We start from the raw sequence: 16,873 nt of genomic DNA on the forward strand, positions 1-16,873 counted from the left end.
AATCCCAGTCAACTTTTCTACACTAACTAGTCTAACTCCCAACAACCATCCTTTAGGTATACTGTAACTACTAATTTTCAGAATCTACACCAACCTTTATATGGGATAAGGTGTTCATCCAGGTAAAAGTAGTGTCAACTTGTTTAAATGATCTTGTTAAAACGAAAAAAAATACTGTAGAGAAATTTTCAGCAAAGTCCTCTTAATTTTTACTTTATTCAAATGTTTGAATATTTTTCACTTGTTCACAGTTTAAGTACTCTAAAACAAGTTGATAATTTTTTAAATGCCTCAAAAGATTAGATGTAATTCACACTTATAAACCAATAGAAAATGCTGGTTTATACTACAATTTTCTCAAGGCTAACTTGAGGTTTAATCATTTTTTTAATTATAAACAAAATGTGACCTTGCTTTGTGATGTTGATATTATTAACCAAGTTCAAGAACATTTTGTCAGAAGCTTAAATACCTCTGCTGACTATACTGTTGTCCTCAGAGTGAATGGACATAAATAATCAACAATAAAGAACAGGAAAGTAAAATAAAACTAGAAGTGAAAAAGTAAAGACCTAAATTATGCATGTAACCTAAAGAGGATATTTTAAGTTTATTCAATAAAGACTTATTGGACTTACAAGCAGAAAAAACAAAATTGGCAATAAATGCTTCTATAATCACCTTTCTTCCAATCAGCAATTCAGAATGAAAAACAATTTATGATGGATGCTGCCAATCAGAGAGAATGATAAAAACAATTACAGATAGCACCTTATGCACCCTTTCATGGGTTACTTCATTGGTTTCCAAGTAATGCCTCTAGTTAGCTGTTCAATATTAGTAACAGTGGCAGATAGCCGTATCAGCTTTGTGACTAAAAAAGAGGTGAGCAAATTTAATAGCAGTATTTTGATTAATTACATAGATGGAACACTCAAAAACAGTAATAAATGGAACTTTAATTTCTACAACTTAATTATGTTTTTGATAACAGACTTAATTATATCTCTGTACCTCAGAACAGTTAATATGGGTATTAAGACTTTTACTGATAAGCAGAGAACGATGTTTCGGCCTTCCTAAGTCATCTTCAGGTTAACAAAGAGAGCTTGCAACAGATCATTGCCAGACACATCTTAGGGATGAGAGCATATTATATCTCTGATAATCAGCTGTTGCTTTGATGTACAAAACATTAATAACTGTAAACAACAATTTCTAAGGATAAACAGTAGAACAATGACAATAAAACAAATATTGAGCCCATGTGTGTACAGTAATAAATAATTACTTCTTCAATGTTTTGGAATGTACATATTCAATAATCATCAAGCTATATTGAACAAGGTAAAACATTAGGTACAAAAGTTTTAGACATTTTGGTAAACTTTTATCCATCCTACATCTGCAAACATATGGGAATAACAAGCACAGCTGGTAAAAACTATCAAATCCTCCCGACTCCACAATTTGCACTCATAGTAAAAACAATAACTACCCCATACTGATTAAGAATTTCAAAGTTATTTAATCTGGACCATTTCATACTGAAACTTTAATTAAAGGCTGTTTCTTTCTTATGAGTTACTTCTCAACTTTAAATAACAACACAGTTATGTTACAATTACATCTATTCAGAACACTTGTATAATATTGTTACAATTGTTGCATTTTCCTATTATTTCTTGTTTGTTTTTATAAATGACTATTTTATTCTGCATTTTAATTACCTTACAAAATGTTGATTTGATTCAAGACATGAAAGTGAAATATGTTGGAAACAGAACAAAGCAGAGATTTTATTTACTTTTCTTACAATTCAACACAAAGCCTTCTATATACAATCAAATACAGACAGCACCTTATGCACCCTCTCAAAGATTACTTCATTGGTTTCCAAGGAATGCAGCCTTTTGATAGGTGTACATATCCTATCACCCCTACCCTTCTTGCTTCATTAATCACCAATGACCTGGAAACCTTTGCCAGACTAACAAAGACTCTATGGTTAGAGGTGACCTATGTAGTGACATATGCAGCTTCAATAGCAACTGCTGAAGAAATCTATGAGATGGTATACAATGTGCTGTCTCTACTTCTTTATATCATTCTTCTTTAAGAAGCCTTTGTGTCAAAATGAAAGAGAAGTGACTAAATTTTTCTTCATTCTATGTTTATTTCCAACATATTTCACTCCACTAAATTTTTGAATATTATAAGTTTTCTACCTAATATTTTTATTTTTTTCAAAATAGCTTGCCAAAAGAGAAATATGTACACAAAATGTTCAAGAATTAAATGTTTGTTACTGTACACACACCTCTCAAATGTTCTTTTTTGTTGCTGTCATTGTACTGTTTATCATTAATATTCAATTCATGACTAATGAATGTCACTGATTTCTATTAATAGACTTGTAATTTAGTGTAATGGAATATGCACTGATCCCATAATGGAAAGGAGACATTGAATATAATTCTATATTTACATGTGCATTTATGTCAAATTTGGCATGCTTTTACTAATATGTAGAAATCCATTGTATGGAAGAAACCAATTATACCACAAACATATTTGTACTCAAAATATTTCTGTGTGCTGACAATGTCAGTCTGATTCAGACACTAACAAGTCATAATGCAAGGTAATATTCAAACAAAAAATAAAAATACTTTTGTCTATTATACAATTTTCATATTGCATTTGTATAACCTCTATAACCTCCAAAATACACATCAACAGTTTTATTTGTTTTTTTAACTCTCCCTATATGCTGTATCTGGTATTTAATATATCTCAGGGTGAAATGGACAGCTGACTACCCTGACATCAAATATATAATGGCACTCTGTAAAAGACGGTTGACTTTGACCTCAACAATGAACATAGGATTAATTGCTGCTCATAGGTAATCAAATCATTGTTTCAATCCTTTAGTTTTAATTACATACAGAGGATTATGAAGCTATTGTCTCAACACATATAATTGACTTTTCACTATTTACATTATTAAGAAATTATGTGTGCTTTTCAACCCTGATAACAGTAAATATAAAGATAAGACAATGCAGTGAATTTGTACAATGTTAACTGGAAGACAAAGTCCATTTTCATTAATATTTTGGAATCCCATTAAAAAATTCAGTGAACACATAATTTACAACCATACTACTTAGTCAAGAATGGATTTCACATAAATGCACCAAATCTTTCTAATTTTCAATGCAGATGAACTTTGGAGTAATTTGGTTTATCTTTAAAAACTTCTAAGTTTCTCTGATTGGAAGGTGACAATTACTTTTAATTTAGGAGTTCTGTACCCACAACATTCAATTTTACTGATGGGTAAAAACTGGACAGGTGACAATGAGCCGAGTTTAATGAGATATGTTGATAGTCATAAAATTATTAGTAACAAAATATAATGTAAACAAGAAGTTGTTTATGGAAACAAAAAAGAGAGCAGAAATGAAAGAAAAAAAATTAAACAAAATAACCAACTACTGTATTTTTCCTTTTCTGTATTTTCAACATCTATGTGAAAATAAACTTACTTTTTTATTCCACCATGGCTCCCATGTTGAAACAAGCTCTCCAAATTCACACTTTGCAACCATTGACTCAAATTCCTTCTTTTCTTTTTTTGTTAGTTGCTTCCAAAGGTCAGAACAGTCATCTGAAAACAATAACAGGAATAAATGAGAACTTAATCAGACTCAATCATAATTTTGTTAAAAAAGAAAAAGGTACATTTTAAGATAAAATTTCTGAAGCTTTCTCCCCTTACTTTTGTTCCAATGAACCAAGACGAACTTCATCCATTTTTGGATCCATTTTAAACAACGAACCACACACACATACATTAATAACTGCAGAATAAAGAAAGGTTTCTTAATTGAACAAAACAGCTTCATCCTTAAGCAACACACACACACACTGGGGTACCAAAAAAAATCTGTATTAGGCTGTGAAGCAATCTTTTGTCATGTAAGCTCTTTGTTCAACACCTTATGTGTGTATCTGTAAACTACTAACACCCAAGGATAATATAATCTTCTCAAAATGTCATATATTTACAATAAAGTTTTTCAATTATCCAGTTAAACCATCTCCAAATGTTTATTTTCTAGAAAGCTGGTTCTTCATCCTCCAATTAAAATTCATCATGACACTTACTCAAGGCTGTGTAAGTCTAAATGTTTGTTTTTTGTTATTCTACTTGCATCTTTCCAGTATGCTCCCTCACTTGTACACCATTATATAAATCTATTGCACCATGCAACTACCTACAAACTTTGTAACACAAATGTAACAATTGTGAAAAGGAGAAAAGTTACTTCTTTCCTCAGACGATACCATTCTGAACAATTAATTTTCAACTTTGTCAAAACAAAGTTATCAAAAACCTAAACTAATTTACAGATATTAACAAATCATGCAACAAAAAAGTTCTTAAAGCAACCAGGAATTCTAAAGACCAAGAAGTAAACTACTAACTAAAACATACACAGGAATTAGACCATCAACCACAACAGTTCTGTATTAAATCACGAGAAGACAGCTGTACACAGCAAAAAACTGGAGCAACTGAGAAAACTGCAACAACATGAAAGAAAATAAAGAAATAAAGTAGAACTTAATTTTTTTTATCAATAGATCAGATTGACTACCAAACAATACTGAACTACAACTTCTGAACAAAAGCCTTAACTTCACCATAAGATAGTTTGCTGTGTAAGACCAGTTTAGAAGTTTTATCCAGAAGATGAGTGATTCTCCATCTCATACAGCAATCAAAGACAGGAAGAATCTCAAAATCAGACCACCATTTTTGTAATAAGTAATTATAACAAAGTTTCCTGAAGTTCCCAAAAACTGCATATTAAACTGTTTTTTTTAAAAAAATCTCCAACAAAACTATTAATGTAATTAACCAAATCTGTACCCTGAATATCAATCTCACAAGCAACTATATAAAATGCACCTACAATATGAAAAAAACAACAAAATTAAACTTTTAAAAGCTGACAAAATTAACACTACTGTAATCACGAACAAGAAAGAATACATCTACAAAATGATCAACATCCTTTCAGACAATAAGAAATTTAAACCCATCCCAAACAATCTAAAAACACACATGAAAAACATTTAAATAAAACCTTATCATGAATAAAAACTGACTCATGCACACCACAAGTCTATGGTATTCTCAAACCACACAAACAGGACTACCCATATAACCTATGCTATTTGCTTATGGCTTTTTTAACTAATATTTGTAAATACATATCCTGGGCCCTCACACATTACATAACTTCAGAATGTTCCTTTTTAACTTCAAAAACACATTGAACTAACTATACTTAATGGCTAGTTTTGATGCTGTGTCACTTTTCAAAGTTCTCATTAAAACAGCTTGTAATATTTCATTCAACCTTCATAGTAATGGCTCTAATCCTTTAATTCAAATTTCCAAAACATTTTTAATTTTCCTCTTAGAATTCCCAACAACAACAACAAAAAACAAGCAACTAAGTACTACCATTAAATACTTTCTTCAAGCAGATGGTTTGAGCATGGGCAATCCTGTTTCACCTGTTTGTGTTAACATATTTATGACCCAGATCAAAAACAAGTCATACAATCTACACAATATCCTCCCCTATACTGGTTCAATTGTGTCAAAGACACTTTTGATGGTTTCACTTCTGTAGAATAAAAGGACATTTTTCGAACACAAAATCCATTCAGCCTAACATTAAATCCCTCCATTGAGCATGAAAACAACAAACAGCTATCTTTTCTCAACTTCAACATTATGAGGTCTAACACACAGCTCAAAATCCAAAATTCCCAAATAATTACTCACACAGGCTTCTACATCTCCTGGAATTCTGCCCATGAATCCAAACAAAAAAATCAGTATACTGAAAAAAAAACCCTCAAAGACACAACTTCAAGACGTTGCTCAATTGACTACAGAAATGAAGAAATCAACTCTATAGAAGCTAATAAATTTCCACTAACCACTGTCAATTTTCACACATCCACCTAAACGAAAAACTCCAATTTATATCGCAAATAAATTACACTAACATACTATGCAAGAAAACTGGAAATCAAATTCACCTAACACAAGAAAATACTCTCCAATGTTTATTATCACCACAACCAAAAACACTACAGTGTATCTATGAAAAACACAAATTAAAAAGAAAAGAACCAAACATCAATAAACACAGAATAAAGGAAACTATATTAATTGAATATGTCATGTGTACCATGTAATACAAAAACATGTTTATTGTTCCTTATTTATGATTTATTTAAAGTATATTGTTGTTACTTTATTGCATGCACTAACATAAATATATAATTATAAGACTTTTATATGATTTTATCATGGTTAGTGATTTTGTTATTATTATTTAATTTTTGCTGTTGAAACATCATCTTCTATTGTCCTCCACAACTTGAAGAAGGAAGTTGTTGTGATGACATTAAGCTGAACTGTCTGTACTGACACTCTGTAGTCCTTTCTGAGCTTCCATGATTTAGGGTCACAATCTAGTAACCCAAATGTTATTTCAAGACACCTGAAGAAGTCTGTTGTCTTCTACGTGACAAAATATTCAATGGACATGTTTTTCAAAGCCCTTCTATCATCCTGTACAACTTGAAAAATGAAACTGTTGTAATAGCATTAAGCTGAACTGTCTGTATTGATACCCTGTAGTCCTTTCTAGGCTTCCATGACTTAGGGTTACAATCCAGTAACTCAGATGTAATTTCAAGGCACCTAAAGAAGTCTACTGTCTTCTTTGTGACAAAATATTTAATGTACAAATCTTACAAATTCCTTCAATTAGCCTATATGCACTGTGAAGGTATACTCATATTTCTATCTTCATTTACTGCCTTTACCATTACTCATTTTGTCATAGTGGATACAGTTAAACCAAAGAGTGCCAAACCAATCAGTTCTTAACTGAAATATTGTAGATGTTCAGCAAATTTTTTACAGGTATATTTTGAAAGAGCACAATTCATCCTCTTATACTTACAAGACATTGCAAGAAGCAGAAATGGCATTAGAAGTAGTGAACCACACCCTACAAGAGACTAACCACAAAGATGGAGATGCTATTCAATTATCTCCTCATGGACAGTGAGCTTAAATTATACTATGAACATCTTGAGAGTATATAATGATTTGGCCATCCAAAGTGCATGATTTAGTGCTCCATATGCTATAAATCACACTCTACAAGGAAGGATACCAGCATAAAATGTTATGGCTAGTTGACAAAGTTCTAGGTTGGCTGACCTGAAATTGTGTACACTCAATTACACTGTCCTTGTCTTCCTTTATGACTTCTCCTACTTCATTGTGTCAGCTGCAGTTTCATAACTGTACTGGTTCACATATTCCAAAGATTGCTAAAATTGATTTAAAAAATTGCAATATCCCATAGTCTTTAAAATCAAATGAAAGAACAAATTCTGAAACAGGATGCCAGCATGCCAAATACAGAAGGTTCTTGTCTAATTTTTATTCCAACAGCACATATGCTTCACTTCTCTGAGCAGTATTGTTAGCTATGTTAAAGCAAACTACCTTTACACAATTAATGATTTCCCATTTTTTGCAGCTTGAGCTCTCCTAGTGCTAAAAAATTAGCTTTGGAACATCTAGTAGTTGGTTTGCTACTGTTATAGTCAAGATCACTGCCATATGGCTGAATGGTTCTAGAAACCACTGTCATATAATATAGAAAATTCCAGAAGAAAAGGTAACAATATGGATTACTCATAAATGGACTGTATTTAAACATTATGAATTATGTAGAATATTCCAGAATATGCCACAATACTCCAGAATGCACTAGAATATTCCACTATAATCTAGAGTTTTCCATAATTATCTTAAACATTCTGGAATAGTTTACAATATTCATAATACCTAGATATAACAAAGTTACAGGGTTAAATTTCAATTACCTTGAGCAACTTCTAAACTTAGTGTGAATTATTTACTTGTATAATAGTACAAAACTAGAAGGGTGAGAATGCTGCAAGTCAAAATTTCAAAAATAAAGAACAGCCTACAATATATTATACTGTTTTATCAGCATGTAAATTATATTATAAAATATAAACATGTCTAAAACCAAAATCAAAGCAAATTTTATATATTCTATGACCCCACACAATTTAATTATTACTTCAGGGTTGTTAAAAACAAATTAACACACTGTGAGATTACAACTGTTACTTTATACATTTTTACAAAGATGATAATTTTGCTGTAAGATTTTTAAAAATATGGTTTCTAGGTACTCACCCAAGTTCAGATTTTCCATCTTTGTTTTTAAGCTCTCTTTACCTGAATTTCAAAGAATAAAAGCAACAGAAATTTATTTATAATTTTTTTGAAAATGTATTATGGTAAGTTATTCCCTCCTCTCACATAAATAGCAATTCTCATTCAGTGTTACTGTCTATATGCAAAAATATTTTTATCATGCCATAAGCTTTGAGCTTCCACATACTCTATGTTCAACATGGTTCAAATGCATGGCACAGAACCCTCCACAAACAAGAAAGCAACATGCCCTCATAACATGTGCGACTCCCTTTATTTGATTCTACTGAATTATTACTTTGAGATTTTGGAGCAAATGGAAGCACCAGTTTTAAGTGGGAAGAAAAGGTGGAAAGTAAGAGAAAGTAATTAATTACAAATAAACTTTCAATATAGGAAAAAATATAACTTTTAACATGGTATTTTAGTTCTTTTCACATAAATAGCTAGAATCCCATTCTGAATAAGTGGAGGAACTGATGAGAGGCAAATAAGAAGTGTCCTTCAAAAATATCTGAAGAACCCCTGATTCAAAGATAATGGGTGGAAGATCACACTACTTTTGTATCAGGTGTGCTCTACAACAAGCGTGGAAAGAGGCGACAGACATGGGTTGAAAAGTGGAGGATCCAAACCACACATTATCCAAATCTCAGTACCATAAAGTACATGAATGAATGTGAGAGAAAAAAGAATGCACCCCAAGGCAAGTCAACTGCAACTAAAATACAACCACTTGGAAATGACATCCACAAGGGAATAAAATGAGGGTTATACTGTTAGCATGTCAACTACAACTTAAAACACAGCCACTCAGAACTAACACCCATATGGAGGTAGAAAAGAGAACCATACCAACAAGTCAGTTGTAATCTAAAACCCAGTTACCTGATGGGAGTTCAGCAGACCAGAGAGAAATCTTGTACCTATTGATTTGCAAATGGGACATGTAACAACAATATGGTAAACTGTTTAACTGAGCAGTAAATCTGATATTCAGATAATCAGCATAAGAAAGATGTCCCAACAAACACTCACATTCAAAACCAATCTGAAAGGAATCAACCTCCAGTGCATAAACATCCTCAGTATATAAAAATAATCATGGGATAGCACAAGAGAAAGAACCATATTAATCTGCAAATATCACAACAGTGATGTACAAGGGTGGAGTGAACAATAGTATAATTGAGTGAAGTGAGAGAAACACCTGTAATACATGTGTGAGAACTTGTGTTGATTGGTTCAACTCTTAATTAAAAACCCAGCTGCTATGAACTGACATACACGTGGAGGTAGGATGAGGGACTCCAATTTTAAGGGGTGAACTGCAGTTTCAAAAGCTCACTCTAAAGTTACAACATTCCTTTAGATAAATTTACAAGAGATGGAGCATCAAACTGTAAGTTACTTTGTCAAATACACCAAGAAAACATCAATGTCCTACTCTCAACTGAATGGTTTGGTTTTGGTTTTGAATCTTGCGCAAAGCTACATGAGGGCTATCTGCACTAGCCATCCCTAATTTAGCAGTATAAGACTAGTCATCACCACCCACCACCACCCTCTTGAGCTACTCTTTTATCAATGAATAGCAGGATTGACTGTCACATTATAACGCCCCTACATCTAAAAGGGCAAACATGGTTGGTGAGACGGAGATTCAAACCAACAACCCTCGGATTACGAATTGAGTGCCTTAAGCACTTGGCCATGCCAGGCCCAACTGAATGGTTTCATCATTGTTTGTATTGTATAACACTATCACATTCAGGAGGATACTTCCATGTTCCACCACCCCAGCAGCTTATAACTGGAAAATGGTGAGAATTAACATACTCCACTGGAAGAAAATGCAGAGGAGAGTCTAGAGGAATGTCAGCACTAGATACAGTGCAACAGGTGATTACAAAAATCATTTTGAAAAGCAGACCACACCTTATTTATTCAATTAAAGGATTGACAGGGATAAGTAACTATCTTCTGCTCCACCACTGAAATCAGTGGATGAGTACAGTCCAAAAGAAGCATATTAATGAAGCAAATCAATATTGTGGGGAACACCAACAAGCAATCATGTGAAACACCCTATTACAAAAGTAAGCACTGAGTGGCCATGGAAATTATAAATATAAGATCAACATGGCCTGACAGCATGGATTTGACTATCTCAAGTATGTCTGGCCAGGTACCACTTACCCCAGAGGGTAGGAAGAAAAGTAAGAAATGCCCTTGAAAAATAAGAGTTTGCAAAAGAAAACTTACCCAGTCACAGCATCACTGAAGTCTGATGAATGGCCACCAATGGAAAATGATAAACAGCTATCCAATGAAGATAGTGAAAGATGATCATAAGTCGTGTGGTCCACATGTCAGATAGAATGATGAAGATGAGACACCCAGGGAAAAGGTAAGGTGCCTAATATGATGAGAAAACACCTGGAACAAATTTGGAAAAGAAGAAAACAAGGAAGTATAAGCCAATCAAATTAAATGCCAAACCCAACTGATAAGGGTGAAAGGAAATGTAAGGAAGGGTCACAAATATAGAAAATCTCCCAAGAAATGATGAGACAGGAATATGCATTATGTAAAGAAGCAATGCGGGCAATATAAGTACAAAGAGCATGTACAGGTCATAGTAATCTATCAGAATCAGACTGAGGATATAGGAGGGAAATGGAATGAATGGAAATTGGAAAGAAGGAGGAGCTACCTCACAAGTTGCTAAAGTCTTGGGAAGGAAAGAGTGATCCATATGTTGTATGATTAAAGGCACATGAAATGTTGATGACAAAAATCTGATCTACAACAAACATGGGTGAAGAGGAAAAGGATATGTCTTGAGGGATAAGTGAAAAATCAAACATGAGGCAAAAAGAAGAGAAAAAAGGCAGTGAAGAACCACATTGATGCCCCAACCTGAAAGGACTGCAAGCAGAAGAGAAAGATGAATCTGGTAGGAGTGCAACAACAGTGAGAGGGTAGGAGAAGTAAAAATGTTACACTATTGAGAAAAATATGCAATAAAGCAGCTTAATCATCTACAATCAAGGAGATTAAAGACTCTTGATCAAACATCCAAGTGAAGAAGTCTAAGAAGTAGAACAGTGGGTTGATTAGGTGAAAACTTCCAACCCAAAGGCCAGCAGCAAAAAATAATATACTCACATTGATAAACATTTATAGAGGAAAAATGGATGGAATGAACTAAGAATGAAATGACTTGTTAGGACAATCTGGATCTCATTCCCAAGAAACAGATAAAAATGAGGTATGAAGATACAAAAGGTTGGATGAAATGCCAATGGCCAAGGTTGATGTAGGTGGGATAGAATAAGAGGAAGAGGTAACAGTGGGGCAGAATGGAGTTGAAGCAGCCATGAAAACCATGGTTGTACTAGCCAGTAAGAGGCAATCAGAATAAAATGACACAGAGTGGAGGTACATGATTGAAATCATGCTGTGAAGAAAACGAATGTGAAGATATACATAAAGGTATCTGTTGGTCCTACTCTGATATGCCTTTACAAATGGATAAAGAACCAGAGATCAAAACAGATGTAATATGGTAGTGAAGGGTGTGGAAAATGCATCCAGGTAAAAAGTACCTCACCAAAAGTATAGCCACTGGAAAGGAGATAATTAAGAGACCACTCTGTCAGGTTTGGAAAGATGATCCACAACAAGACTAAATGCACTCACAATGTGGCACACAGATATTGCTACCAAGAGTGTGGGGTCCAAAAAGGAGATCCAAGGTTCAACTACAAAGGAAAAAGTAACAGATTTCACACTGGTGAATGATGTAAGCAACTACCATAGAATTGTCAGAATGGACCATACCCAGAAGATTCCTTGCAAGATGAAGAAATGGTTCCAAAGCTCGATATACAGCTAGAAGCTCCAGGATATTGATATAGTGAGACTGATCAACCAGAGACCATTGATCTGGAGCTTCCTGCTGATTGATCCATCCATGCACCCAAGCCTTAAGGGAAGTGTCCGGGAAGAAATACAAATCTGATCACAGGAAATAGAACACCTGCCAATGTGCGAGTCCTGTCTGAACACCAATGCAGATTATCAACAAAGGAAGGAGAAAAGGCTGTAATGGATCTCATGCAAAGTTCCATTGATTGTGCAGAGCTCACCAAAAATACCTGAAAAGTGCCTATCCCTCAAAAAAACCTTCAGGATCATGGTGGAGCACTTGTAAAAGAAGTAGATAGCAGACAAGTACCATAGAAGAGTTGATAAGAGCAAAAGAAAGTAAACTGGGTGTGGGATAAACAAACAGGATGATCAGGGTTTCACCACAACATAGACAAAAGTGATTCAAACTGTTGTGAATGGTATGTTAAAGCAAACTTATCTGAAGCCCATGTATATGTGAGAGGAAGTAATGTACTGAATGAGAATATTTTTTCTAAATATATATCTTGCACAGGAATCTTGTAATGAATAAATTTTAAACATTAAACTTCACCTATGCAATTAGTTAATACAAATGTTTTCAAAACATTGAGCCTACATTCATTAATGTAAAGATGTACAAGTTTGCATTTAAATAACTAAAGTTGCACTGAGTCGATATTAAAATTAAATATGATTGTACATTTTCCCAAAAGGGTCAGTAACCTGGTAAACATAAAGTGAGCATGATAATTTATATACTATAACTTATGATATATTTTGTGTATCATCATAATATCTGGCAAGCTTTCAGTAAACATTACAAGACTTTGTAATTAGCTTTTTTCAATGAAGTATTTTTTATAAAAGATTTGTCTATGAAAAGATAATATCAGAGTGTTGATTGGTTTGAGTGGAAAGTGATTTTCATATCAAAATTAATAATACTTTTCTTTATATAAAATTTATCAAACTATTTGTATAGCATCTAAACCTTCTATTAAATATCAAGGATTGTTTTCAAGCTTTGTATAAACATAGTTATTTCACTAACTTTCTAATGAACAAAAATAATAAATAAATTTCCCTTTTTCTCTTTCCATAATGACTACAGATTGTAACAGAAAACTACAACTGTTTATCCTAAATAGCTTAAGGCTCGTGTATTCTTTATTAGAGAAAGAGCAAACCATCAAAAATATATACATATTGTTTGAATGACATTCTACTTAGCACTTTTATGCCTACAACAAGCAGTCATGCTGTAGTTGCTTTTGTTTCATTACACAGGTATCTGTAAACTAGTAACCAAAGCACATTAAGTTCTTTGGAATGTTACAGTGAAATCAAAATGTTATGATTCATTCAAAATGTTTATAATTTCACACATACACATGCGTACGTGCGTAATCATTAAATTTTCAAGCCATAAACCAAAACACATTAACATGAAAGAAAATACACTGTATATTTTTAAAAGAGAATCCTAGGGTACAAGCTACAATGTAGGATTATAAAATGTATCCTAGGTTTTGGAGGTGACTGAAAAAGTAGGACCCACATTGCAGTGGGGATGTACCATCTATCAGTCTTAACTCCCATTCACTAGTTTCACATAAGAAAATCAGAAATTAAGAGAATGAGATGTAGGTGCTCAAGCCATAAACATACATGTTTGTGCATATGTACTATCTTCAATTTCAATGCTTCATTCGTTCCCTGTAAAATAACATAAATGTCAAACTGAATAGTCTAGTGTAGTTGGGAAATAAACTATTACTTTTCAGAAGACAGGGCCTCATCCTGTCACTCCTGACCTTTTGTTCTCATGGTATAGTCTAAGTACACTACAGTCATATGGCTGGACAATCAACAAGATTGTGAACACCTTTTCACTGTTTAATTTTGCTTATGTAAATGTGGGTCAGCAACTTGAAGCAATGTCACTAACATAAAAGTACAAGTTTGGCCAAGTAAAGTTAAAAAGAGCAAGTATGAGATTTATTTGAAAGAAAAATGGAAAGCAACCAAAAAAACTGAGGATAAATGTAATATAAATGAAGACTACATATGGCTAACATATTAAGTTAACAAATAATTTAGTTTTATACAGTAACTGTCATTCCTACAAGACAAAACATTAAAATTATTCAAATAATTTTTTTGAATCAATTTTATTTTTTAAACATTATGTTGCTTTTTTTATTTGTAGTAATGAGCCGACTTCAAAAACCGTGTTTAATCAGCGTCATGAGGCTAAATTTCATCATGCTAAAAGAAAAGCATAACCCAATCAGTGACACTGAAGTGGATTCACTTTGTGGTTGGAGAATTGTTGATATACAACATTTTATAAAAGAAATAGTGTTTGGAAGTTCATATTGTCTTTAAAAAAAAAATGAATTTATGTTACAAAACAAATTTATTTTGTGATTGTAAATGTAACAATACCGTACCAGGGTAAAATGTTGTGTATACAGTGATATTTATTACTTATTATAATTTTCTTTTTTGTTTTGTATATTAAGTTGGTGTTGGTTCAAATGTTTCTTTTCAATGTCTAAAACAAGCTGCTGGATAATCTTTTCATAAGGATTCAGAGAAAATCTGAAATTGAAATATATTTATGACTTTTGCTTTGAAACTGCTAAAATAGCATCAAAGCAAGAAGAACAAGTGAATGTAGAAGGTATTCATAAGTTAGACATAAATGATTCAGCAGTTTGGAGTGTGTCAATTTTGGTGAAGGGTATGCACAATTGGATAGAAGTTTTTCAATGCTATAGTTCCAATCAAATCTCTGAACACATTCAGACGTGAGAAAAAAAATCAGAAAGGTATTCTAAATAATATCTATGTGTGATCTAATATACAGAAAGTTATTAACATGGTTACTGGCATTTAAAAATTATATAATTCCTTTCTTTAAAAAATTACTTATGGTAATCCTAACTTCATACTATATTTATTCATAATTCTATATGAACTTTTTCATTGAATAATATCACATTCAAGCAGATTCATGTCTGTTAATATTAAGTGAGTGACAACAGACAAATATTTCATTATCATAAACTTATGACAAAAATTACATAACTTTTCTTTGACCTGAAGAGAAAAGGCAGAAGACTTTTGAAATGTCGTCCTCTACACCCATGTCTCCACAACAGGAAGTTGCTGTTCATTCTACAAAGTTTCATATGTATAACTTTATGTTTTACTTCAGTTATGGTAAAAGCAATTGTTTTTGGAACAATAAAGGATGCTGAAGCAAAAGAAAAAGAACAATCAGTAGAAGCAAGAGATATAGATAGTGAAGACAAACCATTTATTAAATTGTACACTGATGACAGTTGGTACCTATATAGTTACATACATAAATACTCTGCATGGTCTGGTTGTAATGCTATAACTGGTTTCAATACCAAAAGACAAATATTATGGTGGCCACCCTGTACAACCAGATTTGAATAATGAAGAGTTCAAAAGAGCTAGTCAGGAATTCTTTTGCATAAATCTACAAATGACTAAAAACACACAATGAGCTGGAACAGAACACACATAGTAAGACTGGAAATTAATTATAGATTTGAGAGAGGGAGGAACAAACAAATTACAGTATCAAAATTTGGATCCTTTTGTAAGATTAGTGTAATAATTTCTGGTAAAAACACAATAAAATGTTTACTTTAACTCTTCTTTCATGACAGATGCAACTCAGTATGGTAAAAACCACAAAGATCTTATTATAAAATATTATAAACAGACAAACAAGAGTACTTGTTGAACAATGCGGTTTATTTGTTGATTTCAGCTTCAAATATCTTGGTGCATCACCAGATGAACTGAAAGGAAATAATAGAATACTGAATGTGAAATGTTTGAAAACAGTTGAAAATCACATTTCCTTTGAACATGCTAAAAACATAAAACAGTTTTGTTCTGTACTTACCACTGTAGAAACAGATATTCAATTCCAAAGAACACTTATTTTTACCAAGTTCAAGGTTAGTGACACACAACACAATGTGAATTCTGTGGCTCTGTCATATGGACAATTTATGTGATACGCATGGAAAAAATACATTAAGACGATATTTTCTGGACACAAAAAACGTTTCCTTCCTGATACCATTTTTTCCAGGATTTCCTTTTCCCAGAAAAGGCTGACCCTGACTTTCACTTAATATGAAGATATGAGAGTAACAATACATCCAATAAGTTATTCAAAAGTGAAAAGCACCATTAGAAGACATGAGGAGAAAAACTAATGCAAATTTGCTTTAGTCATAAAGTACCCTTTTAGTAGTTACGTAATTTATGTAAATAAAATAACTGTTTGTGAATGGACCTATAGCTCTCTACAAACTTAACAAAATTCAATAAACTGATACAATATTTGTTTTTTTCTACAGGTAAAAAAAGTTATCTATGGTACACAATTGTTATTTTTAATGACAAGTTACTACAGAATGAATTTCTTGTAGTTTTAACTTTCTGAGGCATGTACTAAGTAAGAGATTATTTTATGTCCGAGTAATATATTGTGCTTTTTTAATTTATTAGAAGGCATCAGAAAGCTTTTTTGCT

At 32.6% G+C, this 16,873-nt stretch overlaps 1 protein-coding gene across 10 annotated transcripts in view; it reads right to left on the minus strand.

Moving 5' to 3' along the window:
• The window catches only part of LOC143255329 (zinc finger HIT domain-containing protein 2), a 64,312-nt gene that overhangs the window by 27,434 nt on the left and 20,005 nt on the right, over positions 1-16,873 (minus strand). For 7 of the 10 annotated variants that reach the window (XR_013030553.1, XM_076510803.1, XM_076510810.1 and 4 more), the window contains 2 exons: positions 8,348-8,389; positions 3,555-3,676 (listed from right to left, as the gene is read on the minus strand). Coding sequence is in view for 9 of the 10 variants with exons in the window: in XM_076510803.1 (XP_076366918.1) it covers positions 3,555-3,676; positions 8,348-8,389 (164 nt within the window). In the remaining variant the exon portion in view is untranslated. Of the gene's footprint in view, positions 1-3,554; positions 3,677-8,347; positions 8,390-15,380; positions 15,530-16,873 lie in introns of those variants that run through there. The other 3 variants (XM_076510802.1, XM_076510809.1, XM_076510808.1) reach the window with 2 other exon arrangements.

This window comes from Tachypleus tridentatus, chromosome 7 (assembly GCF_004210375.1).
Source record: "Tachypleus tridentatus isolate NWPU-2018 chromosome 7, ASM421037v1, whole genome shotgun sequence".
NCBI lineage: Eukaryota > Metazoa > Arthropoda > Merostomata > Xiphosura > Limulidae > Tachypleus > Tachypleus tridentatus.